Consider the following 26,606-nt stretch of genomic DNA (forward strand, 5'->3'; position numbering starts at 1 on the left):
TATTACAGGTTGAGTATCCCTTATTTGAAATTCTTAGGACCAAAAATGTTTCAGGTTTTAGATTTTTTTGGGTTTGGGAATATTTGCATATGCATAATAAGAGACCTTGGGGGTGGGACTCAACTCTAAACACAAAATTCCTTTATGTTTCAAAAATACCCGTAAAGCCTGAAGGTAATTTTATACAAAATTTTTAATAATTTTGTGCATGAAACAAAATTTTGACTTTTTTGACTGTGACCCATCACATGAGATTGAGTATAAAGTTTTCCACATGTGGAATCATGTCAGTGCTAAAAATGTTTCAGATTCTAGAGCATTTTGGATAAAAAGTGGATACCCCAGTTTGAATAAAAAGTGTGGGGTGGGGGGGCCAGGCGTGGTGGTTCACACCTGTATCCTAGCACCTTAGGAGGCCGAGGCAGGTGGATCACGAAGTCAGGAGATCGAGACCATCCTGGCTAACACAGTGAAACCCTGTCTCTACTAAAAATACAAAAAATTAGCCGGGCGTGGTGGTGGCACCTGTAGTCTCAGCTACTCAGGGGGCTGAGGCAGGAGAATGGCGTGAACCCAGGAGGCGGAGCTTGCAGTGAAGCCAAGATGGTGCCACTGCACTCCAGCCTGGGCGACAGAGTGAGACTCTCTCAAAAAAAAAAAAGTGTGTATATGTATAACTCCATAAAATACATATAACTCCATCAAACTAGAGTGTGTGTGTACATATATATTTGAAAGCATTTTTATGGAGTTATATTTTTTCTTTTGTATTTATTTGAGACAGGGTCTCGTTCTGTTGCTCAGGCTGGAGCGCAGTGGCATGATCTCAGCTCACCTCAGCCTCCACTTACTGGGTTCAAGCTATCTTTCCACCTCAGCCCCCTAAGTAGCTAAGACTACAGGTGCGTGTCAGCACGCCCAGCTAATTTTTGTATTTTTAGTAGAGACAGAGTTTCACTGTGTTGACCAGGCTGGTCTCAAACTCCTGAGCTCAAGCGATCCACCTGCCTTGGCCCCCCAAAGTGCTGGGATTATGGGCATGAGCACCCAGCCTTTTTGTATACTTTCCTGTATAAGTGGTGACCATTTATAATGAATACATACTACTTCTGTAATCAAGAAACAAGGTATCTTTTTATCTTTTGCTGGAAACCCTATTTTAAAACCTAACTTCCCTTTTGTTGCTCTCTTTCTAATAGAAATGTAAACCCAATAGGGGAGGGGTGGGTGGTTATAATTATTAATATTTACTTTTAGAATTTCCAGAATAAGATGATGTAAGAAAGCAGAGAGGTGATTTTCCTCACTCCTTCAAGTCAGGAAATGACAAATCATTTTATGAAAGAGATGGGAAGGAAGGGTTTCTAATCAATTCAGAATATAACTGGCAATGTGTTTTCCCACTTCCCTGAAATAATAAAGTTCTTTAAAACAAACAAGCAAACTATGTAACATAGTTTTTTTTAATTTGGTTTTTGAGATGGAGTTTTGCTCTTGTTACCCAGGCTGGAGTGCAATGGCACGGTCTCGGCTCTCCACAACCTCCACCTCCCGGGTTCAAGCGATTCTCCTGCCTTAGCCTGTAGCTGGGATTACAGGCATGCACCACCACACCCGGCTGCTTTTGTATTTTCAGTAGAGACGGGGTTTCTCCATGTTGGTCAGGCTGGTCTCGAACTCCTGACCTCAGGTAATCCACCTGCCTCAGCCTCCCAAAGTACTGGGATTACAGGCGTGAGCCACTGCGCCCAGCCTGTGTAGCATAGTTTAATGGCTAGATAGCCTTGCCATTCTTCTCTCTGATGGCTTCTCTATTCAGCACTAGAGCAGCTTAATCTTTTGAGGAAGTAGAAGACAGAAAGGTCTTTCGGCACTTAAAACTAAACACACACACCCCCCAGCCACCTCTGAAGCGCTGCACCAGCAAAAGCATTTTGTCTGCTACTTCAGACACCGGGCCGCAGTCTGAACACACATTGAACAGGTTAAGTTTTTGTTCTTTCTCATTCTTAGCACCTTGAGCATTTCCCCTGAGACTCATCTCAAATCGGGCATGGAGTCTGCCCACTCGCCAGCTTAGGAATTCATTTCTCATTGCTCATCTCACACAGGAAAAGCAAAGTTGCATTTCAAATGTAGTAGTACCTCTGGACCTCTTGGGTACCCATCACACCTCCCCATCTCCCCCGGAGGCCTCTGAGCCTTTCTCAGCCTCGCAGGTGCCTCCAGAGTTCCACAGCCTTCTTCCTGTTCTTTCCTCACCAGGCCGGATACCCAGAGCTGTGGCTTCCATCAACCAGCACCTCCTGAGATCAGATGATGTGGTAAGCTGCTGCCTGGACCTCGGGGTGCCCAGCATTTCATTCCGCATCAATGGACAACCTGTGCAGGGGATGTTTGAGAACTTCAACACAGACGGGCTCTTCTTCCCTGTGATGAGCTTTTCAGCAGGTGTCAAGTAAGTGATGGTTGTGATTTCACGGAGAGTAGCAGTTACCCCACCTCCCCACCACCACTCTGAGCTGCGAAGCCAGCAGTCTCCCTCAGGGCTTCAGTCCTGTGAACTAAGTTCCCCAGGACAGTGATGTGCTAGGGCGAGAGCCAACCAGAGTCATTTGCTCCATCTCTAGTGGTAAAACCTCCCCCAGGCGTTGTATTATGTACTCAGATAAACAGTAAGATTAATAGGATAAATCCTGTATAGAAAATTAATAATTATAAAAGTATTACATGCTCATTATAAGAAAAACTGCAAAGACATAGTTATGAACAATACAGTAAAAATCACCTGTGATTCCAGTGGTTAGCTATAATCTCTATTAGTACTTTGGCGTATTTTTCAAGTCTTTTGTTCTACAAATATACATCTGTTTTTTAATTGGTATCACACCAGATATGAAGTTTATGTCTTTTATTCAACAATAAATAATGAGCCTTTTCCTGAGTCATTGAGTATTCTCAAAATGATTTCATGGCCATATAATAGCCCTTTATTTGACTGTTTCATAAGGCAGCCATTACTCTGCTGTTACAAGTCTATGCCAATTTCATTTTTATTGTTGTAAATAAAATTCTTATGAATATCCTGAAGTATAACTCTTTGTATGTTTCTATTTGGTTCCTCCTTGAAATTGGTCAAAATGCATGTACCTTTTAAAGTCGAAATTTATAATTATGTGGCCAAATTGATTTTGAGATGCTATGAACAGTTCAGAATTCCTTATCAACAACTTTAGAATCTAAAAAGCTCTGAAAACCATACATTTGTTCCTAACTCATTTTGTAGTAAAATCTAACCTGAACTCATTTTGTAGCAGAACTGTCATCAGCAGAAATGAGGCTGTTTTCAGTCTTTCATTTATTCTACTTCTTGTGAATATTTGTATGTTCAACTGCAGAAATATTAATGTGTCTGATTATGATGTACTGCCCCTTGCCTGGCTGCAGTTTCTGCTTAATGTACATAACAGGTAACTTTTTTAAAAATTCTAAAGAATTCCAAAGTCTGAAGCACATCTCTAATGATTTCAGATAAAGGACTTGGGCTTGGGGTATCATTTAAAGCAACATATGGGAATGTCCAACTGATTGGATCCTTATTCGTTTTTACTGTTATTGGTTATTTCAAATCTTTGCTGATTTGGAAAAATTGTACCTTAGAGGATTAATTTTTGATTTTTTTTTATTTATTATTATTATACTTTAAGTTGTAGGGTACATGTGCATAACGTGCAGGTTTGTTACATATGTATACTTGTGCCATGTTGGTGTGCTGCACCCATCAACTCGTCATTTACATCAGGTATAACTCCCAATGCAATCCCTCCCCCCTCCCCCCTCCCCATGATAGGCCCCGGTGTGTGATGTCCCCCTTCCTGAGTCCAAGTGATCTCATTGTTCAGTTCCCACCTATGAGTGAGAACATGCGGTGTTTGGTTTTCTGTTCTTGTGATAGTTTGCTAAGAATGATGGTTTCCAGCTGCATCCATGTCCCTACAAAGGACACAAACTCATCCTTTTTTATGGCTGCATAGTATTCCATGGTGTATATGTGCCACATTTTCTTAATCCAGTCTGTCACTGATGGACATTTGGGTTGATTCCAAGTCTTTGCTATTGTGAACAGTGCCGCAATAAGCATACGTGTGCATGTGTCTTTATAGCAGCATAATTTATAATCCTTTGGGTATATCCCCAGTAATGGGATGGCTGGGTCATATGGTACATCTAGTTCTAGATCCTTGAGGAATCGCCATACTGTTTTCCATAATGGTTGAACTAGTTTACAATCCCACCAACAGTGTAAAAGTGTTCCTGTTTCTCCACATCCTCTCCAGCACCTGTTGTTTCCTGACCTTTTAATGATTGCCATTCTAACTGGTGTGAGATGGTATCTCATTGTGGTTTTGATTTGCATTTCTCTGATGGCCAGTGATGCTGAGCATTTTTTCATGTGTCTGTTGGCTGTATGAATGTCTTCTTTTGAGAAATGTCTGTTCATATCCTTTGCCCACTTTTTGATGGGGTTGTTTGTTTTTTTCTTGTAAATTTGTTTGAGTTCTTTGTAGGTTCTGGATATTAGCCCTTTGTCAGATGAGTAGATTGCAAAAATTTTCTCCCATTCTGTAGGTTGCCTGTTCACTCTGATGGTAGTTTCTTTTGCTGTGCAGAAGCTTTTTAGTTTAATTAGATCCCATTTGTCAATTTTGGCTTTTGCTGCTGTTGCTTTTGGCGTTTTAGACATGAAGTCTTTGCCCGTGCCTATGTCCTGAATGGTACTACCTAGGTTTTTCTCTAGGGTTTTTATGGTATTCGGTCTAACATTTAAGTCTCTAATCCATCTTGAATTAATTTTCGTATAAGGAGTAAGGAAAGGATCCAGTTTCAGCTTTCTACTTACGGCTAGCCAATTTTCCCAGCACCATTTATTAAATAGGGAATCCTTTCCCCATTTCTTGTTTCTCTCAGGTTTGTCAAAGATCAGATGGCTGTAGATGTGTGGTATTATTTCTGAGGACTCTGTTCTGTTCCATTGGTCTATATCTCTGTTTTGGTACCAGTACCATGCTGTTTTGGTTACTGTAGCCTTGTAGTATAGTTTGAAGTCAGGTAGCGTGATGCCTCCAGCTTTGTTCTTTTGACTTAGGATTGTCTTGGAGATGCGGGCTCTTTTTTGGTTCCATATGAACTTTAAAGCAGTTTTTTCCAATTCTGTGAAGAAACTCATTGGTAGCTTGATGGGGATGGCATTGAATCTATAAATTACCTTGGGCAGTATGGTCATTTTCACGATATTGATTCCACGTTATACATTTTAATGTCTGTAAGGCAAAACCGCACAATAACCCTTCTTTCCCAAACTTTTCCCAGCCATTCTTCATCCCTGTATTTTAAAGAGATCACAGTCAATTGAACAGGAGACTGGAGTCAACGTAGAATCATCCTAGTGTCCCTGGAAGCCCCTGGACAAGGGTCATGGCAGGAGAAGAGTTGTGGGAAGCAGGAACTGAGATCTGGGATCACAAAGAAACCGTTTCAGGGATCCAGGTCCAAGTGAGGGGATTTTTGGGGTGAAACCACTCTAGTAGGCCTCAGCACCTCATGTGGATTGGTAAACCAAGATATGTTCATACGTTTTCCAAAGGAGGATTTTGGTTCTGTTTCAATTATACAAACTATTTAGAAGTAAAGAATTGTCCTTTGCAAATGGTACTCAACCTTTGGAATTTGAGATGGATGTGTGTGTATGTTTGTATATATACACAAGCATATTTACAAACATATTCATATAAATGGATGTAATATACTAAAGTTACATATTGGCATTGTCTGAGGTTCTTGTAACAAATGGAGAACCAGTAGAATTAAGCTTTACTGAGGCTGAAAATCTTCTCATCACATATTCAAGCCAGGGAATCTTATACTATCTGCGGACACTGTATTCTAAGAGTTGAAAGTTCTTCTGTGCTGAGGATATTTCATCTCAGTTCTTTCTTTTTAAATATGTGAGGATACCACATAGAGCTATTATCATTGGTAGCCGTAAGAAGTGTGAGGAAAACGAGGAGTGTTGTTGACAAGAGAGGCACTGTAAGCCCAGAAAAAACTGATTGGAGTAAAGGCCTTCTGGAAGAGGGAAAGGACCTTCTAGCCCTATTTTCCATCTTCCCCACTCCACTCCTTAGTGGAGAATGGGTACAAATATAAATACAACACAACAGTGTTGGGGTCTTCCACCCTTTGACTCAGGACCTTCCCTGAAGAACAAGGTTACTCTGAGCAGTCAGTTCCCAGGACTGCATTTGCCTATGTAGTTGGTGGCCTTGGTCACCCACCATTAATACTCCTCCCACTTTTACTTATTTTGCCCATGTCCCACTCATTGTTTTTTACCGATTTTCAAAGGGAGTATGTCTATTTCACAAGCATGTCATCTGAAAAAACTACTTAGGCAAATTTAGGTCTATGAAGAAGGGATCTTCTCCAGTCTGCTGGCTAATGGACTTTTCCACGTTTTGTGTTTAGAGAACAGTATATCTGTTTTCAAATATTGCGTAATTATTCTTAATCATTACTTCATCCTTCCTGTCTCCCTCAGAACAATGAGATAGGATTTTTGTGTCTGTGATTTTGTAGACGGTAGTGGGAGGATTTTTTTGGAATCCTCTCTTGACAAGAACTGCAGTTAGCAGGTGAAAAAATAGTTGACTCAAAGGTATCCACATGTAGAAGACGTTTCTAGCATCTGGTGTCTAGGTCAGCAGATCACGCAGCCTTCTAAGTGCACAGATAAAAGAGAAGCAAAGTTACAAGAGAAGAAAAATGAGCTGACTAATCATTTAGGAGGCACATCTGCTGAGGAAATTTAAGAAACTGAAGGGTCCAGATGTGTTGACTTGAAGAACCAACAGCTTAGCTCTGAGAGCTTTTTGCTTGTAGCAACTGAACAGGTGGAAGGCTGAAAAGCAGTGCCAGTGGGGTGTGCAGCGGGGCTTGAAGTCACTCAAGCCTTCTGTCTCTCAGGAAACTATCAGCTCTGACATATTCCTGGCTTCGGATCTCACAGCATGTTGTGATTTGAAGAGAGGTGGAATCACAGGGCCTGCATAGTTGGGAAATACATTTTACTGAAATGCCTCGAGCGCATCACATGATGACCTTGGTCAGGGTCGGTGCAGGACCTGTACTGGGGGCTAGCCAGTTGCTCATAAATCAAAATAAACCAGTTGACTATTCTACAACCCAGGTGTTATTCTTACGTCAACTGGTAAAGTATGATTTGGTGCTGAAACCCAGCGGTTCTTCTCTGTACTACTTTAGTTCAGTTGAACAAAGAGCTAGAAAGAGAAACCACAATATGAATTCCAAGTTAATTAAAGTATCTTATTGAAAAGAAATGTGTTTTATAATGAAATTGAAAAGAAGTTATTGTTTCCGCCAATACTGTAGAACACATGCCTGGTTTTATAGCATCTCTCCCAGCAAGATGCAAAGTGTTATGCCGGTCTAGAAAGAGATTCTTTTTCTGCCATCATACAAGTCTTCAGAGTTGTTGCTCATATTTATTTTTAACTTCTGTATGGCTTCTAAATTAGATTTCTCTTTCACAGGCCTGTTTCCTCCTGTTTAATGGTCTTTGCTGAGATCCTTGTCTTGAATTTTTTAAATCATTTTTATACTTACAAACAATGTTGTTAATAATACCTGATTAGGATGTCCCTGCCAGCCATCATCAAAGAGCAAAGCTACATGAAGAGCAAAAATCTTTTTCAATTAGATTTACCCACAGTGAAGTCAAAGTTAGCGTGAGTAATTACTGACAAAACCCACAAATCAATGTCATAGCCTCTTTCCTCTTCATGAGTATTCCTCCATAGTTTTCTTCTCAATGTGGTTTGTTTATAGACAGTATTATTAGTGCAGTAGCCCCCAGTGTAACAACCCTATTCATTATAGAATAGAATTTAGGATGAGGTATATGTACCTTATAGCCCACCGAAAAGGTTGAATTACTTAGATGCCAGGAAGCTCTTACTAAAAGTGATCTTATATCCACCCCACAAATGGCATGAATCAAATAGAGAGCGTTATACAGAAAGCCATGGTATATAGTGAAATTTGGGTGCTAATTTTTTTTGCAGAAAATTAATGAGTTAGTTATCATAGTAGAATATATTTTATGGCTATAGTTAAACTCCCCATAAATCTTTTTAATCATCTTACATAACCTTTTTGCCAGCTCTAATTTATAAAAATAACCATATCCAAAGATAGTATTTGTGGTTGCTGTTTGTTTTCTGTTGGTATTCTCCAGACTTGGCTAAAATTCAGGTAACCAACAGCTTAGCTATTTCCAGCTTGCTGTGGTCAATGCTATGGAAATTATTGCTGAGATAAATATACTTCTGCAGAGAACATGATGGGCACTGGCTGGATTGCCCTGAGCTTTCATCAAACACTAGCCAGAAAGAAATATGAATGTGGGAATGTCCATAACTCAGACCGTTCTCCAGTCTTAGCGATATGGGCTAAAGATGCAATTATGAAGCGTGACTTACGAGTTGAATTCAGGTCAGCAAAAGCTGGCGAAGTCTTTCTCATCTTAACCACAGCTTGTATCCTTTACTTCTGTGAAACACTATCGCAGCTCTCTGGGAGGAATTCAATAGCAGATAACAGTAATAAGACATCTAGTAAGACTAAAGTAATTTTACACGTTTGCTAGCAAGCTCTGAATAATAATACGACAGCCCAACGAAAGGAATGTTAGTCACCCCTTTGAGCACAGCACAGCTCTGTCATGATTTTTACTGTTTTTTTTTTTTTTTAATTACTGGGTCAATCTTTCAAATCTGGGAATTTGTAATAGGTAGTCCCATCTCTCCTGCAAATTAACAAGCAAAAATGCACAAATCTCAAAGACAAAGTTGAAAATGCTGGCAGAGATTTTTCAATATAATTTGTCCTGTGTTTTCAAAATGAGTCAAGTAAATAAACATTTCCTCTACACATCCCAAAACTTCACTACTCCCAGGCAGCTCTTACTGAAGCTGTTGCTCATCTTTGAGGCGAAAGAATCTAAGGACAGAGTCGCTTACTGTAAACACTTTAAGAAGGAAAACATCTTTGAGAACTGATGGAACATCTGAGTTACAGGAAGAACCCCAGAAAATGACACAAGAGCTGTGGTGGAAAGGATTCAATTGATGAATGAATTTGATTTTTAAAATCCATTAATGTAGAGAAAAATCTGAGGATAAAGAGGAACTAATTGTAATGAAATCCATTCTTAAATTCTCTTTTTTATGTTAAATTTAACATTTCGGGGATGCTGGGTGAGCCCATGGCACTCAAGGAGTCAGGGAGGAAAACATGTAGAGAGGGGAGATTCACACTCTGATTGGACATTTCTCGTTTGTGAATGAGGCAAAGGATTTAAAAGGTAAACATTAAGTGCCAGGTAACCCATTTACTGAGAGAAGTGGACGAGGTAGATTTAACTTTATTGTTTCTTCTACCCCTGTAACTCCGTGCTCTGGACTTCTGGCCCTGGGTAAGTTCGTGGGTAGGTCCTGTAGCTTTTATTGCTACTTTTAGGAACAAGAACAATCTTGTCAGTCATTTGAAAGTTCTGTCTATTTGAAACTAAAATCAAAATTTGTGTCCAATTTACAGCTTGAGCCCTCCCCCAGCTTGGGCCTGCAGTATGAGGCAGCTACTTCTCCACATTGGTCTGCCCCTCCCTGATTGGCCAGCTCTTATTGCAGACCCCCTAGAGTTGAGCCGCAGGGAGAGAAGACTGGAGAAGAAGTGTGTCTGATGGAGTCAGTGCTGTTGTCAGGTAGCATTGAGTCTTTGCATAGCAGTTGTACAGTTGCTGCCTCTTTCTTTTCTGGGACCTGTTTGTAGTTTTCTTAGCCTCAGGCTGGGAACTTCTGACCACGGTTCTTTTGACACAAGCCTTACTGCTTCCGTCGGCTGCTCCCTCTGGCTAACCCTAAACCTCCCTCCAGATCCCCTTTCCCACGTCCCCCAGCCCCTGGGTTTCTGACCTCTACTCAGACGTTTGCCTTTCTGGGAAGTCCCTTTTTAAGATGGCGGACAGTAGGCTCATTCATGGAGTCCTTAAACAGCCTTCTAGGGAGCACAGTCCTTGGTGTCACCCTGAACAGAAGGGCAACTCTTTTCCATGCAGCCCTTTCTCACGCTGTTGGCTCTGTCACCAGGAAAATGTGTCCCTCAGTAAACTCCAGAGGACACTTGTCAAGCTTCCACATGGGTTCTTGAAGCCCTAATCATTTGGCTTCCAAAAAGGGAGAACACTTCTCCCTTTCTCCCTGAAAGTTCTCTCCAAAGGAATTCTTTCCTTTATCCGTCTAGAGGTGTGTGATAGGCTGTGGCTGTTAGAATTGGTTTCACAGGTTTGTTTTTTGTTTTTTGTTTTTTGTTTTGTATATCCTACATAGTTGACTCAGCACTTCACTTTAGAATGTGAAAATATTTAGCATCCTATGAATTATGGATTCATACATCTAACTTTGGGACCCGAACCAAAACTCTGAGACAGAGGGGAGCCCACTTTCATATAGTCAGATAATTGAAGCGAGTTTCAGATACTTTGTTTCCTTCTTTGGTTGTTCCCTTCAAACCTAAATTTTATCTCCCTAGTTATTACCTTTGATCTCATCAATCTGGATCTAGTAGGGCAAGTTATGAGGGGGACCTTCAATATTGGTGGCAGTTTGTTGGATCCCTTCTCACAGACTCTGGGCAGTTTGTTCACAGGCAGTGAGGGGAGGAGCCACAGGTGGTGGGTGTGCCTGGGACCATAGTCTGTCTGTTCAGTCTGCCTGCTGAGGGCACAGATTCTCATCTGCAGGACTTCTGAAGCAATCCAGGACCTTTTCTTCTACCCACTGAAGCACAGCACGATGATGTTTGAAGACCAAAGCTTCAGTATGCAGTAAACACTGATTCCTGCCTGTGTTAATTTATTTTACAGTTTATGTGGCCATTAGAGGACGTAAGATTCAGATTTATAACCAAATGATCAGTCTTCTTTTTAATAACTGAATATAAAAACTAAGCATTGTTCTCATTAAATACTACCTGAAACTCTACCTTTCTTGATTTGTTATCTTATCCAGCAGATTTTAAAACCTAAGATAAATTTTGAAACTCAACAATTAGCAAGAGAGCTCATGAATAATTAAATTCCTCTAGAAATCCTCATAAGAGACGATTTACTTGTTCTTGGAATCCATATGCTAGTGAGTAATGGAATACGCTTACTTGCTGTACAAGCTACTAGGCATTCAGCTCCTCGCAGGAAAGATGCTCAATGAGAAGAGAGAGGCAGAAAATTTCCCACACCAATTCTTTGCCCAGAAAGATCCAATTTTATCCCATGGTTTCCATACGTCAGTAACACAATCTGTTATGTTGCAATTGAATTGGGAAGTTCTCAACAAATAATGTTAAGATTTAGTCATTATTTCCTGAGGTTCACTAAATTAGTAATACTGCAGGCTAATGACTCAATTTTGTTTTAATTTCATTGTTCACATTGTTAATACACATAGATCGTGCCCTATTACATAACACTTAATGTAGGAACATTCACAAGGGACAGTTGTGATTCTAACTCTATATCATTATTATTGAGTACCTTAAAATAGGAAACTGGGAGGTTTTGTATGATTTCTATAATTAATTTTAAAACAGCATTTTATAAAATGCTTTTCAGATAAAGTGTTCTTATTGGGAAGGAAGAAAACCTTAGCATCTCTTTACTTAAAAGAAGCTGTATTTTCCAGTTTCACAATTAGGTTTCCACCATCACAATTAGGCAGCCAACACTGAGAATATCTTGCAAGGCTGACCTACCAAAACGTTCCAGTGAAAGGAAGTGAGGCCCATTGGAAAGTATCCTGTTGTGAAAGTTTTGCCAAATCATAACTTTTCTTTATATACCTCATCCCCCTCCACTCATACACTCAGTCCATGAGCAATTCCGAACAAGCCTAATTCCAAAACAAAACTGGGTATGGCTGCTTGGATCACCTCGGTCCAACCCACCATTATCTCCCTGTGACTATTCCACTGGTCCCCAGATCTATCTGCATAGGGCAACTAGGAGAATCTTATATTTCCTTACATTAAAACCCATCAGCAGCTTTCCACTTGAAATAAAATCCTACCTCCTTGCCAGGGCTCACAGACCCTGCCTGATACAGCCCTACCACTCAGGCTCATGGTGTTCTCACCCACGCCACCCTCCTTCCTGTTATCTGATCCACCCAAGGTCTTCTCCACCTCAGAGCCTTTGCACTTGTTCCTCTGCCTGAAATGCTCCTCCTCCAGATCTTGAGCTCACTGGTTTTTCCTTACCCTTCAGAGTTAGCTCACATGTCAGAGAGGCCTTCCTTGATGCCAACAGCCAACCCCTTACCTGAGTGAATTCACAGCTCCCTTTTTAAAACCCCATCAGATGTCTCCCAATCAGTAATTATGCCTATTGGTCTGCTAGAATACCTGCTTTGTGACACCAGGGATGCCGTATACCTTGTTCATTGCTGAATCCCAGTACAAAAGCAAGTGCTAATTGTATGGGCTCAGTAAAGATTTGTTAAATGGAGAAGGGGAGGGGAATGAATGTTGAACGTAAACACTGCATATATATTGACTTTTTTCCAGTGTTCAATTACTGTTGAACCTCCAGAGTGCCATATCTTGCCATGTTTTAATTATGGAAAACTGGTTGTATTTCCTCATCAATTTAATGTGGTTGCAGTTGACTTGTGAAAGCTCTATTTCTGATTATAAACCTGGGATCATATGAAGTAATATTTTGAAATCGCTTACTTTCACCTTTTTCTTTTTGCATGGGGAACTTTAGGGTCCAATCTAACCCTAACCTAACCCATGTATATGAGGCTGACTTTCAGCCAGAATGCTGAATTACGATATTGAAAGACTTCTGCGCGATGGTAATCAGAGCCTGCCTGCTGTTACTGTCAGACCTTTAGTGTCCTTCCCCACTTTGTTGGGAAGTGCCAGTGAGCACTGCAGGAGGTGGGCCAGGGTGTCAGGGTTGGGTACTATCAGGGGGATGATACTAAGAAAGACACTGGCATCCCAGTGAGCAAATGCTTGATGCCCATCTGTCCCCACGTGGCCATGGCTGCCTCCTCACAGCCACCCTGATGCGGCTGCTTCAGGGAAATGTGGCCTCCACAGTGTAACGTTTTTAAGTAACCTTGCCAGCCATGAACCATTTGTGATTAATACTCTGATGTTACTTAGTCTTTCCCTTGAATATTAAAATAAGATTTTACTACTTTCTCCATATAGTTACATCATGCTTTCTTTAACCAATGTGTGGATAATTTCCCTCAAGAAGAGTTGAAGTTATCATACTGTAATTTCGATACGATCTTTACAGAAAATAATCTCATCATTATCACTGTTATGCTTTTCAATACTGCAGTAATATCTATAGTAACTATTTACCTATTAGAGTACAGATAAACTTGGTTCTAAAAACCTAGTGGTTTATGTATATAAAGGTTTAGGGACTTAGCCGTGATAGGTCGGCTGAGGATCACGCCTTGATGCTCACTTACCCCTCTGCTGTTTTGGTACCTACTGGAGGATGTTTGCCGTGGTTAATCTGAAGTCATTCACTTCTCAACAAAATTATGTTGAGGGTGGGAGGCAGGGATTGATCTTTAATTTTCACTTATTTGGGCTGCATTTTTTTTAACCTCTGTATTTCTGCTGTCTTCAAATGACAGAGTACGTTTCCTGATGGGTGGACGTCATGGAGAGTTTAAGTTCCTGCCTCCCTCTGGCTATGCCCCTTGCTATGAAGCCTTACTTCCAAAAGAGAAGATGAGATTGGAACCTGTCAAAGAATATAAACGTGATGCTGATGGTGTTAGAGATCTCTTGGGTACCACCCAGTTCCTCTCCCAAGCCTCTTTCATCCCATGCCCCATAGACACCAGTCAGGTAGGTTCAAATTGCCAGCAAAAGACAGCGGATACAGATGAAGCCATAGAGTTAAATACTTCTTTCTTTCTTGTCTTTGAACCTTACTTAATATACATGTTCCATAATTATTGTGTAATGTGAACAACTATTACTCTCCACATTTTCACCATGTGCGTCGATTGGGTCTTTAAGGATTTCTCAGTCAGTGAACATGTTGAACACCTGCTATGTGTGTTATATTCTGTGAAGGATAGACAGAAATATTGATGTATTCTCTGGGAATTCTCAACCAAGTTAAAGATGTAAGAAGCAAATGTATGATTTTTTTTAAAGGCCAAATGTAATAAATGCAAAATGAACAGTATGCACCAGTAAATGCTAGAGAAATCCTTTAGGCTAGAATGTTTCTGGAAGTCTGTGTGGTAAGGGTGGAATTCAGTTAGAGCCTTTAATAAGCTTAAATGGGGGAGGGTCTCCAGGGGTGGTATAAAAGAAATGGGATAAACAAGGGCGTAGAAGTAAAAACACAAAGTAGAAGTATAGACAGGTGGCAATGCATGTTCTCATATGGCTGAGCTCTTGGAAGAGGGAGGAGCATATAGGAGAAGAGTTGGAAAATAAAAGGGAGAGAAACAGGGAATGGCATGGAGGGCTTTGAAAGTGCTGATAAATGGATATTTTCTTTCCCTTCCAGGGTCTGTATTTTGAGAGAGACACATCACGTGGTGTTACAAGGGGCATGCAAGAGCTTTTAGCATTTTATATACAGCAGGGCTATTTGAATCACTATTCTAGATGTTATAGAAAATAAATGAAAAGAGACCATGCCTCTAAGGCACTTGGGGTTAATAATTTGCACAATATAGCTATTTTAGCCTACAGGCTTTCTCTAGCATGCGTTTTCCCCGTAATATTCATATGACCCTATTGTATTCATCTATGTGTATGTGTTCATGAGTTTGCTTCTTACCTCCTGTGGCTAATGACTATGTATTATTCTATTTTCATACTGCTATAAAGAACTACCTGAGACTGGGTAATTTATAAAGAAAAGAGGTTTAGTTGACTCACAGTTCTGCATGGCTGAGGAGGCCTCAGGAAACTTACGGTCATGGCAGAAGGTGAAGGAGAAGCAAGCACCTCTTCACAAGGCAGCAGGAGAGAGAGAGCGAAGGGGCAAGTGCCACACTTTTAGGCCATCAGATCTTATCAGAACTCTATTACGAGGACAGCAAGGGGGAAGGCTGCCCCTATGATCAGATCACTTCCCACCAGGCCCTTTCCCTGACGTGGGAATTACAATTCGAGATGAGATTTGGATGGGGTCACAGAGCCAAGCTATATCACTTTCTATAGCATTTCAGTATTTCTCTGCCTGCTTCACAGAGTACCTTGATGGGGAATAAGAATGTTGATAGGAAATTGAGAGGGGATTGTGAGCTAGAGGTGATTCTAAGAATTAGATCATCTGGGTCCTGTGTATTCTAGATGTCAGGGAGGAAAAATTTTTCTTCTATCCTCCTAGGTTCTGTTTTTGGGGTCCCATGAATTAAACTCATATGGACAGATTAGAGAGAAAAAAACATTTTAATTACCTGGTATGGAGTTCACAAAGAAATGTGGCTCAGGGAGGAAGTCAGAATTTGGAGCTTATATGCCATCTTAATAGGGAAAGGAGATGGGGAGAAGGGCACTTCTGGGAAAATAAATGTCTTTGGGGAAAGATAAATGATTCCTAAGGAGAACAGATAGGAGATACGATAGTTCTGTGACAGAGTCTGTTTAGGTGTGATGCTGACCTTTCTCTGGTAGTAGGTGGCAATTTCCCCTGGGAAAAAAATTGTTGAATTCTTTTGGGGGGGTTCTTTTTTTAGGCAGATAAGAGGAGTCCAGAAAAAGCCCCATCCTGTGTCATTTGTTTTTCAAAGTCTTCAGCTCAAAATAATCCTTATACCACTGTGGCATTTTCTGGACTCCTTCATAGACAAGAAGCTTGAAGGCCAAGGCCTGAAGGAGCTTCTCCATGGATACAGGGCTGCTGTTGCCTAAGCAGACAGAGAGTAGAAGCATGAGTGTGACTGCTGTCTGGGCTGCCTCTCCTGACTTAAGTAATCAGAAGCATGTGTGTTACTCAGACAGGGCTTTCTAGAAGATGCTGGCCTCAACAAGAGTTCAAAAGAATGAGGTAAAGTTTTGATCAGGGAGACTTGTTGAATGACTTTGACCAAAATGCTGATAGTGATATAGACAATAAGGTCCAGTCTAAGGGGGCCTCAGATGAAGATAGAGGAACTTGTTGGGAACTGTAGTAAAGGTCGCTCCTGCTATGCAAACAGACTGGCGACATTTTGCCCCAGCCCTAGAGGTCTGTGGAACTTTGAATTTGAGAGAGATGATTTAGGGTATCTGGGGGAAGAAATTTCTAAGCAGTGAAGCATTCAAGAAGCAGCAGAGCATAAAAGTTTGAAATATTTGTAGGCTAATGATGCAATAGAAAAGAAAAACCCATTTTCTGGGGGAGAAATTCAAGCCCACTGCAGAAATTTGCATATATAACAAGGAGCTGAATGTTAATCACCAAGACAATAGAGAAAATGTCTCCAGGGCATGTCATTGACCTTTGCAGTAGCCCCTCCCACAGGCCTGGAAGAAAAAAATAATTTTCTGGGCCAGGCCTAGGGCCCCCTTGCTTTGTGCAGCCCAGGAATTTGGTGCCCTGTGACCCAGCCACTTCACTCCAGCTATGGCTAAAAGGGGCCAAGGTACAGCTCAGGCCATGGCTTCAGATGGTGCAAACCCCAGGCCTTGGTAGCTTCCACATGGTGTTGAGCCTGTGAGTGCACAGAAGTCAAGAACTGAGGTTTGGGAACCTCTGCCTAGATTTCAGAGGATGTATGGAAACACCTGGATGTCCAAGCAGAAGTTTGTTGCAGGGGTGGGGTCCTCATGGAGAACTTCTACTAGGGTGGTATGGAAGGGAAATGTGGGGTTGGAGCCCCCACACAGAGTCCCCACTAGGACACTGCCTAGTGGAGCTGCGAGAAAGGGCCACTATCCTTCAGATTCTAGAATAATAGATCCATCAACAGCTTGCACCATTCACCTGGAAAAGCCACAGACACTCAAGCATGCAGGTCCTCCTGAAATGTCAGCTCCAGCTGACAGATGCCAGGCAAAAGTATGGGTCCAGTGCTAGTCATCTTCTAAGTTGTCAAAAGAAACTAGAAATCTGGAATTTTATATGAAATCTCCCATTTCCTAGGGATTATCAACCAATAAACATGAAAATAATAAAAATAATCTGAGAGGAAAAAAAAACTTAGGCTCCCAGTTTGTGACCTCTGTGGAGAGATAGAGAGATGAGAGCAAAACATCAGGAAAATACAGAGGAACTCTCCCTTTAGGTAATCAGGGGAAACTTCTCAAAGGTGGCAACATTTGAACAAAATGCGGGAGGATAAATGTTGAAGGTATTTGCCAGGTGCCAAGGAAGGCTGTGTGGGGGTTGTGTGTGTGTGACGTGTACAGTGGGGAGTATTAATAAAGGTTAAGATTGCATATGCAAGGACACAGAACTGTGAAACAATGTGGTCTTTTAGGAGAATTTCAAGGAGTTTGAAAAGGATGTGTTTGTAGAGACTGTGATGAGAACTGAAGAACAGCACTGTGTATGTGGTTAATACATCTAGTCCTAGTGTCAAGGAACACTTGAGTGACACTAGAGAGTGTTTTGACATGATTTTTTGTTGTAGACTTGTCCCACTGGCTGCAGTGTAGAGGATAGATCAGTGGGGAGCTGGGGAGGCCAATTATAAGGCTCTTGGAATGGTCTACAGAGAAAATAATGAGGTTGAGTAATGGAGAGAAGGGGATTCCTCAGAAGGACACTTAGGAAATGAACATGGTAGGTTTCATGACTGATTAGATGGGGGGAGTAGTGCCAAGGGAAAGATAATGGGATCACTTCCAGGCTTAAAGAGGTAGTGGGGCCATGCAACAAAAAGAGAAAATAAAAACAGGAGGAGAAAAAAGATTTGGAAGGAAAAATATCAAATTCAGCTTTGAGTAATATATTGAGCTCACTTTAATAGAAGAATCCTGTAGGCAGCTGGAACCATGAGTCTAAACTTGAGACCATGGTTAGAAATGGCCTGACTTGGGAGTGATCATCTACTGGGCGAGAGAGCATGGAGAGAGGAAATAAGGTGAGGCAAGCATTCACATGTGAAGAACATACAACATATATACCCACAGAAAAGACAATGGTCAGAGAGGCAGCAAGGAGCAGAGAGGAAGCCAAGAAAGGAAGAGGGAGGAGGGCTGGGAGCATGTGGGTCAAGCAGAGTGAGGTCAGATACTGCAGCTCCTCCTGGGTGATATGCCATTCAAGTGGGGTGCCTGACTCCTATAGATTGTGTGATGGGTTTCAATACAATTGATTCTTATAGTTCTGGCTTTTCACTTGCTCCTTTTCCTTTAGGTTGTTTTGCCACCTCACCTCGAAAAGATCCGAGACAGACTAGCTGAAAACATCCACGAGCTTTGGGGAATGAATAAAATAGAGCTTGGCTGGACTTTCGGCAAGGTATGTGTCTCAGTGGCCAGGCTGGGGTGGAGGATGGGATTGCCTTGTTATCTGGAACCATTCCTCCTGCTGCATGCCTAGTTTTCATTGCATTCACTAGTCAGGAACACTGAGGAGACCAGATCTTCACAGACAGAACCAGAAGTCTGTCCCCTTTCTTACTCCCAAATACTGGTTTATTTTATTTGGGATATATCGTTGTTTCTCAGCACCTGCTTCAGAATACTTACATCTCTCCTTCAGAAAAAAAATTGTCATCTCTGTGTGGGTAGTGAAAAGTGGCTGATTCATTGTTTTGAATCAGAACTTGTTTAATATGGTTTTCAGATGTATCACTAAGATTAATGGACACTCAGAGGAGGATAGGGAATCTTTCACTAGAAATTATTTTTCAGAGAGAATGTAAATTGACTATGTTTCATGATTTGTGTAAGGTCATGTCTGAAGGCAGAAGGACAGGTGAGTTCTGAAGCTTCCTATTACCCCGACACTCTCAGATGACACACATTCTAGCTTAGTTACTGACAAAGTCTCTGTACTCCCACACTTATGTATTTATATAGCTACCATAAAATATTCTCACCACATAAGGATGGCTTCACGATTGAACTCCTAATATCTAGCTCAGGGTCTGTCATGTAGTACAGGCATTCAACAAATGTTTGTTGAATGAATGAATTACTTAATGGCTAGAAATGTACTGTGTAATACAAAGCCGTGAGTCACATGTGGCTACCGAGTATTTGGAAGCGTGACTAGTTTGGATCAATATGTACTAAAAGTGTAAAATAGTCACCAGATTTTGAAGATTAGTGTGGGGGAAAAAGTAAAATATCTCATAAACAATTTCTTCTGTTGATTACTTGTTAAAGTGATTATTTTGTATTTGTTAGGTTAAATAAAACACATGATTAATTTCAACTTTTCTTTTTGATTTTCTAATGTGGCTACTAGAAAATTCGAAATTACAAATATGCTTCACTTTTGTGGCTGACTTTTGGTTCTACTGCACAACACTGGTCCAGATTCTGTAGCCTGTCCTATACTGAAGAATGTTCCTCTTCAGTAACATTATATTTACATGAATTTTGGAGGAGCAAGAGCATGGCTGCCACATGTAACACTGCTTCTCTGGGAAAGTATGTTTGAAATGCAGATGCTTGTCTAGAAACAAATCCACAGAGCACAAACCACTGGCAACTTGGAGACTGTGTGTCTCGTTTACTGGAGAGATCATCCGTTTGCCTATCAGCAAGTTGCTGTCTTTGTCTTGCCTGATACGAATTGCCTGGGCCATGTTTCAAAGTAATTTCTGTTCTGTTTTCCCATGCAGTGCCAGCTGTCAAAACTTAAATCACATTCTTTCTTATGTCACCACCTAGATACGAGATGACAATAAAAGACAACACCCTTGCCTTGTGGAGTTTTCAAAGCTCCCCGAAACTGAGAAGAATTATAACCTGCAAATGTCGACTGAAACCTTGAAGTGAGTGTTTAATTGAGCTGAAGTTGTACAAACAATGAGTAGATGATTTAATACATTATAACTAAACTGCAAAGATACGTCTCTTGCCTGAAAACATGGCACATTCTAATAAATTAGAGGAGATGATGATGAATCCTGTCACAAGAGGATTTAGCATAACCATCCACCATTATTATTGACTATATTTCTTAAACCATTTGCTATTTGCTAGGGACAGGGAAAAGGTAAGAGGCAGAAGAGAAACGTAGAATCAAAAGACCAAGTACCTCCTGCAGTTCACATTAAATAAAGGAAAAAAGATAAAGCATTTCTAAAACCCATTGGGAAACCTGATTTGATTCACTAAAATTCAATTTTAAAATAACTTTTGCTTCTATGTTGCTACCCATGGGCCTAATTTAGACCTTAACTTTTCTAGCCCAAATTGGTATCTCCCATTTTGAATTCTTTGGGAACTTGCTACCTGTTCTCTTGTCTTTGCATTTCCCTGTTCTCTAGTTGTCACTGCAGAACATTTTAACTTTGTGGTTTTGCTGGCATAATGATGCTTGGTAAGGTCCCTTGTCCCACAGGCTCACATGGGATACCTTCAATTACACTGGCGCTTCTTGAAGGTACAGCTTCGTACTTCATGGTGTTAAGCACAGTTTATGCACTTACAGGCATCATGCAGTAAATATTTGCTACCTGGGGCTGGGTATTAGAATTCTATCTGTTCCATGGAATTAGAAGCAGCATATATTTCTCATGCAAATTTATAAAATAGAAAAATGTCTCCAAGAGACGCAATTAACAAATTTCTCTTTTGTAATCTTATGCTTGCTATCATCTAAATTGGGAGTTGGCAAATATGGCACATAGGACAATCAGACCAGCTACCTATGTTTGTAAATAGATTGTTTTTGTAACAGAGTCAGACTCATTGGTTTGCATATTGCCTATGGCTGGCTTTGCTCTGTAATCACAGAGTTGTAGCTGTGACAGAGACGTATGGCTCACAAAGCCTAAGGCATTTACTCTCTGGCTCCTTACAGAAAAAGTCTACTGACCCCTGGTCTAAATGAATAGCTCTTGTCTGTTTTCAACTCAGATGTGAATTAGGGTTCCTTCTGTTCCTAACACTGCAGTTGACCTTGGTCTTCTGTTGTGTCACAGAACCCTCCTGGCCCTGGGGTGCCACATTGCTCATGTTAACCCAGCTGCTGAGGAGGATCTCAAGAAGGTCAAACTGCCCAAAAAGTAAGTGATTTTTTTAATGGTTCAAGATTTTAATGCTTTAACCTGGATTTTTAATCCAGGAGGGTGGTACCAAGACAGCAGCCCACATACTTGCTAGCACCAGCTCAGAAGGGCTCCCCTGTTTCCTAGATGGCACTGAAGCCCTCAGATAGAAGCCTGTTGAAGACGTATTTCAGGGTTTTCCCTCTTTTTGCCCCTCTGCCTGGACCTCACACTAATATTGTTAGTTTTGAGCCAGGAGGTGTGGAGACGTCAGATGGATGCTAGTCTTTGGTCTATAAGAATAGCATTCAGCACAAAAGCTTAAAAATGGTTCACAGTCATGACAGAGAGTCACTCCTCTGGCACTAGACCAGCCTTATAAGTCCTTTGTGGAAGGGGTATCTCTGCCACCATTCATTTGACCCCCTAGATCTGCCTGTGTCCTACTCTCCCTCTCCCGCTACTTTCAGACAGAGGTGCACATTTCTTTTCTTTGCACATTCAAATGCTTGCTCGGTGGCACATCCACTGGCTCCCTTGTTTGCTTGCTCTCATGCATGCCAGCAGATGTGCAGATGGAGTTACACACAGGTGTCATCATCACTTAGGAGCCAAGCAGTGCCCGCTTTAATCAAACATTTATCTTCCCCCTTCTTTCCTCTTAACCTTCCAAGATCCACTCTCACACACGCAACTCCTAGCACCAAGAAAAGCACATCTGACAGGCTGCAGTGGGGGGACAGGCTGCTGGCCAAAGCTGCTGAGGTCAGGATGCAACACTTGGTGCATCCTGCCTCTGCCCAAGAGCAGCGTCCTGAAAACGTGGATGCAGAACATTATCTTCTACCTACCTACCTACCTACCTACAATAGAGCCTGCATCTCATGCCGCTCAGAGGTCCTGGATGGATTCAGCCCTGGTCTATGGTTCATCACTGTTGGAGTCTGGCTTTGGCCTAGGCAGCCAGTGGCCCTAGGACCACAGATACCTTTTTCTTTTTTTTTTTTCTTTTTTGAGACAGAGTCTTGCTCTGTCGCCCAGGCTGGAGTGCAGCGGCGCGATCTTGACTCACTGCAACCTCTGCCTCCCAGGTTCACAACATTCTGCCTCAGCCTCCTGAGTAGCTGGGACTACAGACACCCACCACCACGCCCGGCTAATTTTTTGTATTTTTAGTAGAGATGGGATTTCACCGTGTTAACCAGGATGGTCTCAATCTCCTGACCTCATGATCCGCCTGCCTCAGCCTCCCAAAGTGCTGGGATTACAGTGTGAGCCACCACGCCTGGGTGCCATAGATACGTTTAAACTCATATTCCCCCATGGCTCTGACAATCTGCTTTCCTGAGTTTCCCTCCACAGTGTACCCCAGTCTTCTCCATTTACACGATGTGTCTACCTAGAGCTCTTCCACTTCTTCCCGTTATCAGTCAATTTACAGACATTTGAGGCTGTGACTCTTGGACTGGACAGCTAACTGCTAAGATCACTTTAAGTTCAAAAATTCTCTGACATCTTTTTTTTTTTTTTTTTTTTTTTTGAGACAGAGTCTCGCTCTGTCACCCAGGCTGGAGTGCAGTGGTGCGATCTTGGCTCACTGTAAGCTCCTCCGCCTCCCGGGTTCACGCCATTGTCCTGCCTCAGTCTCCTGAGTAGCTGGGACTACAGGCGCCTGGCTAATTTTTTGTATTTTTAATAGAGATGGGGTTTCACCGTATTAGCCAGGATGGTCTTGATCTCCTGACCTCATGATCCGCCCACCTTGGCCTCCCAAAGTGCTGGGATTACAGGCATGAGCCACCGCACCGGGCCCTTTTTTTAATTCCAAAAGTAAAAGTTTAGCCTTTACATTTCGACTGAGTGATTATTCTGTGCTGCTTTATAAGAAGACATTTGCTAACAAGACCTTGGTTTTGACTTCTTGTGTTTTTGTAGTGGGATGATGGGCTTCTGGTAATGTTGCAGCATATTGAATGTGCCCATTATTTGTAGAGAACAGAGGTAGTTTTCTTAGAAATAAAGATGGTTTGTACTGACCATCTGCTTTTTTCAAGTCTTCTTTGAAATATGTTATGTGTGTTGGGAAGGAGGGTGGTAGATTGGGGGCTTCATCTATAGACTTGAAACAGAGCTGAGCTATTCGTTCAGCCAAAGAGTGGGACCTGTGACTGTAGCCTTATTTGCATAGCATTCTTACCATGTGCTCTTGGTCTAAAATCTGGAATGAGAAACTCATGGAGATCTGTTAAAACTGTGTACTTTTACATTTACTTGTAGCTATATGATGTCCAATGGCTATAAGCCAGCCCCTTTGGATTTGTCTGATGTGAAGCTGTTACCTCCTCAAGAAATTTTAGTGGATAAGCTTGCAGAAAATGCGCACAATGTTTGGGCAAAAGACAGAATAAAACAAGGATGGACCTATGGCATCCAACAGGTAAGAAATGCTGGGTCAGGCATGCTGGCAAAGTTAGAAGATAGGACCATCCATCCACATTTTGCTTTGGTGTGTGTTAGATCAGAAGGAAGAGGTTGCCTTTGCACTGTGTCCCTCACACGTCAGTGTGTTCATTATTTATGGAATCATGGGGCCGGACAGAATTTGTGATGGTCACATCATAGCTCAGCAGTATTTCTGGGATGGTCCCACGTATCTGCTGGTGAGGATGAAATGGAGGGGAAGCTAGCCCAGCAGAGCAGCAAACCAGCTGCCCAAAAGCTTTTACCTCCTTACTTCAGTCCACTGGGCCAACGATTTCTGGACAGAAGTCTTGGCCTGAGCAGGAGGCAGCTTGAAAGCCAGAGCACAGCAAGAAATTAGATAGAGTTCAGTCCCAAACCACCTGGCACATCTCTTTCCTTGAGATGGTTTCTCCCATCTTAGTAATCACTAGTGGTAGCGTTAGTATCAGGGAAGTTCAGGTGCGGCTATGTGCACATTAGTGAATTCATACTGGAGCCTCCAAACCTGCACACATCTGGAAGCCAGGAAGGATACAACTGTGGAAACTATGCGGGGAGGAGGAGCAGCAGAGTGAAGAGGTTCAAAACAGCATGTTATACTTAAGAGTTTGGATGACTTATCTGTGCAATTGTCCCTATTGTCTTCTTAGTCCCTCCTAAGGAACTGAGAGGGACATTACTACAAATGTGTGTCCTCTGCCATGAAATGAACACACTGTGGCTCTGCCACCATTTCCGACGTTTCTCCATGAAGGCTTGTTAAGCTGTCATGAGGAGGCTATAGCAACCTAAATCATGACATGATCTTTCACAGGGAAATCATTATACAAATCTCCATCTGCTTTGCCTTGGGAATGGAGGTTTCTAACCAATTCTGTGTCGCTTCATTTTATTCACAGGCTAGTATTATTAAAAGCGTTTTTGTTTTGTTTTGTTTTGTTTAATGAGACTCTCACTCTGTCACCCAGGCTGGAGTGCATGACCTCAACTCACTGCAACCTTCATCTCCTGGGTTCGAGTGATTCTCCTGCCTCAGCCTCCCGGGTAGCTGGGATTACAGGCACTCACCACCACACCCAGCTAATTTTTGTATTGTTCGTAGAGATGGGGTTTTACCGTGTTGGCCAGGCTGGTCTCGAACTCCTGACCTCAAGTGATCTGCCCACCTCGGCCTCCCAAAGTGCTGGGATTACAGGCATGCGTCACCACGCCTGGCCAAAAGTGTTTTTTGATGCTAGCTTTGAGCATTAGTAAAATGTTTCCATTTATAGTCATTTAATCTGGAGAAGAAGTGGCAAGTATGTACATTGGTAAATGTGAAGGCACTGAGGGAAGTGCTCATAGACCTAGAGCCACCAGAAAGCCAGAACTGTTGCTGGGAATATGTGAACAGGGCGAGCTGTGGTGAAAGTGAAATGTTTTCTTGGTACTTTTTTTCTCTGGCTTCACATAGGATTTGAAGAACAAAAGAAATCCCCGTCTGGTGCCATATGCATTACTGGACGAGCGTACCAAGAAGTCAAACAGGGACAGCCTGCGGGAAGCTGTGCGCACTTTTGTTGGTTACGGATATAACATTGAGCCATCAGACCAAGAACTAGGTAATGAGTTGAGAGTGTTTATTCTGGCCCCAGTTTACTAAACAGGTCCTCCTCTTGGGGTGTCCTAACTTCAAATAGGTCTAACTTGTACTATTGGAAATAGTCTTGGGGCTGAAGAGCACTAGACTAAATGGTGTGATTTTTTTATTATTATTATTTGGGAGACCATGTTTGATGTAAACCATCATCCCATTGACAGATTTTCTGCGATGAGGACTTCTGTGAATCATTCCTACAAGGAATAGGTGATCTTCTGGGGTAGCTGAGCTTTTCAGAATACCTGATCAAAAACCAAGTCACTGATTTTTGCTCTTATTTTCCAAATGTGTGAATATCAGCTTACTTTTAGATCAGGTAATCACATCTCCAAATTAAAAGCTTGTTCAGATTAAAATCTGAACAACAGCTTAAAATTGATGAGCATGTTATCGTCATCCCGCGCCCCAGGAGGTATCGTAGGCCACATGGGCAGAATTGTAAATCATTAAGGGGATGGTTTTGAAGTCCAATCTGGGTTTATACCTTTGCTCCTCTGTTCATTGGCTCTGTGACACTGAATAAATGATTTTACCTCTTTGACCCTGAATTTCTTCATCAGTAAAATGAAGACAGTATTAGCTACCTCATAGGTTTATTGTGAGGGAAAACTGAGAAATGGTCTCTAAAAGACCTACTATGAAGCAATCCCTCAGTCAATGGTAGCTCGTATGGTGATGATAATGATGACCTATTATGAACAGAATGCCATATTGGATAGTAGTTGACCTATGGTCAGTCTCAGATGTTCTCATCAAATTCTTTTGAGTAGTGCTACTGAATTATTAAAGGCCTATGTTTTCTCTTTCCCTTCCACACCCTCTGTTCGCCTTCCTTCTCACAATAGCTGACTCGGCTGTGGAGAAAGTCAGCATAGACAAGATCCGATTTTTCCGGGTAGAGCGATCTTATGCAGTGAGATCTGGAAAGTGGTATTTTGAGTTTGAGGTGGTGACTGGAGGAGACATGCGAGTTGGCTGGGCCAGGCCAGGCTGTCGGCCTGATGTCGAGCTGGGGGCCGATGACCAAGCCTTTGTGTTTGAAGGCAGCAGGGTGAGTCCATATATCTAGCAAACACACATCCTCAGACCAAGTTTTCCTTCTCCAAACATTTTTCTGGAAGCTCAAATTACTGGATCTCTGACTTCAAAGTGAGTGGCCACCACCACTGGCTAATGTAAACATAGAATGAGCATCGCCTGGTGACTGTTTCTTTGCT

The 26,606-nt window shown here is 41.8% G+C and overlaps 1 protein-coding gene across 7 annotated transcripts in view; it reads left to right on the forward strand.

Moving 5' to 3' along the window:
- RYR3 (ryanodine receptor 3) overlaps positions 1-26,606 on the forward strand; it is a 566,003-nt gene that overhangs the window by 310,592 nt on the left and 228,805 nt on the right. For all 7 annotated transcript variants that reach the window (XM_005559076.5, XM_065547708.2, XM_065547709.2 and 4 more), the window contains exons 19-26: positions 2,266-2,458; positions 13,797-14,013; positions 18,476-18,580; positions 19,963-20,066; positions 21,222-21,305; positions 23,565-23,724; positions 25,204-25,351; positions 26,235-26,440. In XM_005559076.5, coding sequence (XP_005559133.3) covers positions 2,266-2,458; positions 13,797-14,013; positions 18,476-18,580; positions 19,963-20,066; positions 21,222-21,305; positions 23,565-23,724; positions 25,204-25,351; positions 26,235-26,440 — 1,217 coding nt within the window. The remainder of the gene's footprint in view (positions 1-2,265; positions 2,459-13,796; positions 14,014-18,475; positions 18,581-19,962; positions 20,067-21,221; positions 21,306-23,564; positions 23,725-25,203; positions 25,352-26,234; positions 26,441-26,606) is intronic.

This window comes from Macaca fascicularis, chromosome 7 (assembly GCF_037993035.2).
Source record: "Macaca fascicularis isolate 582-1 chromosome 7, T2T-MFA8v1.1".
Classification (NCBI taxonomy): Eukaryota; Metazoa; Chordata; class Mammalia; order Primates; family Cercopithecidae; genus Macaca; species Macaca fascicularis.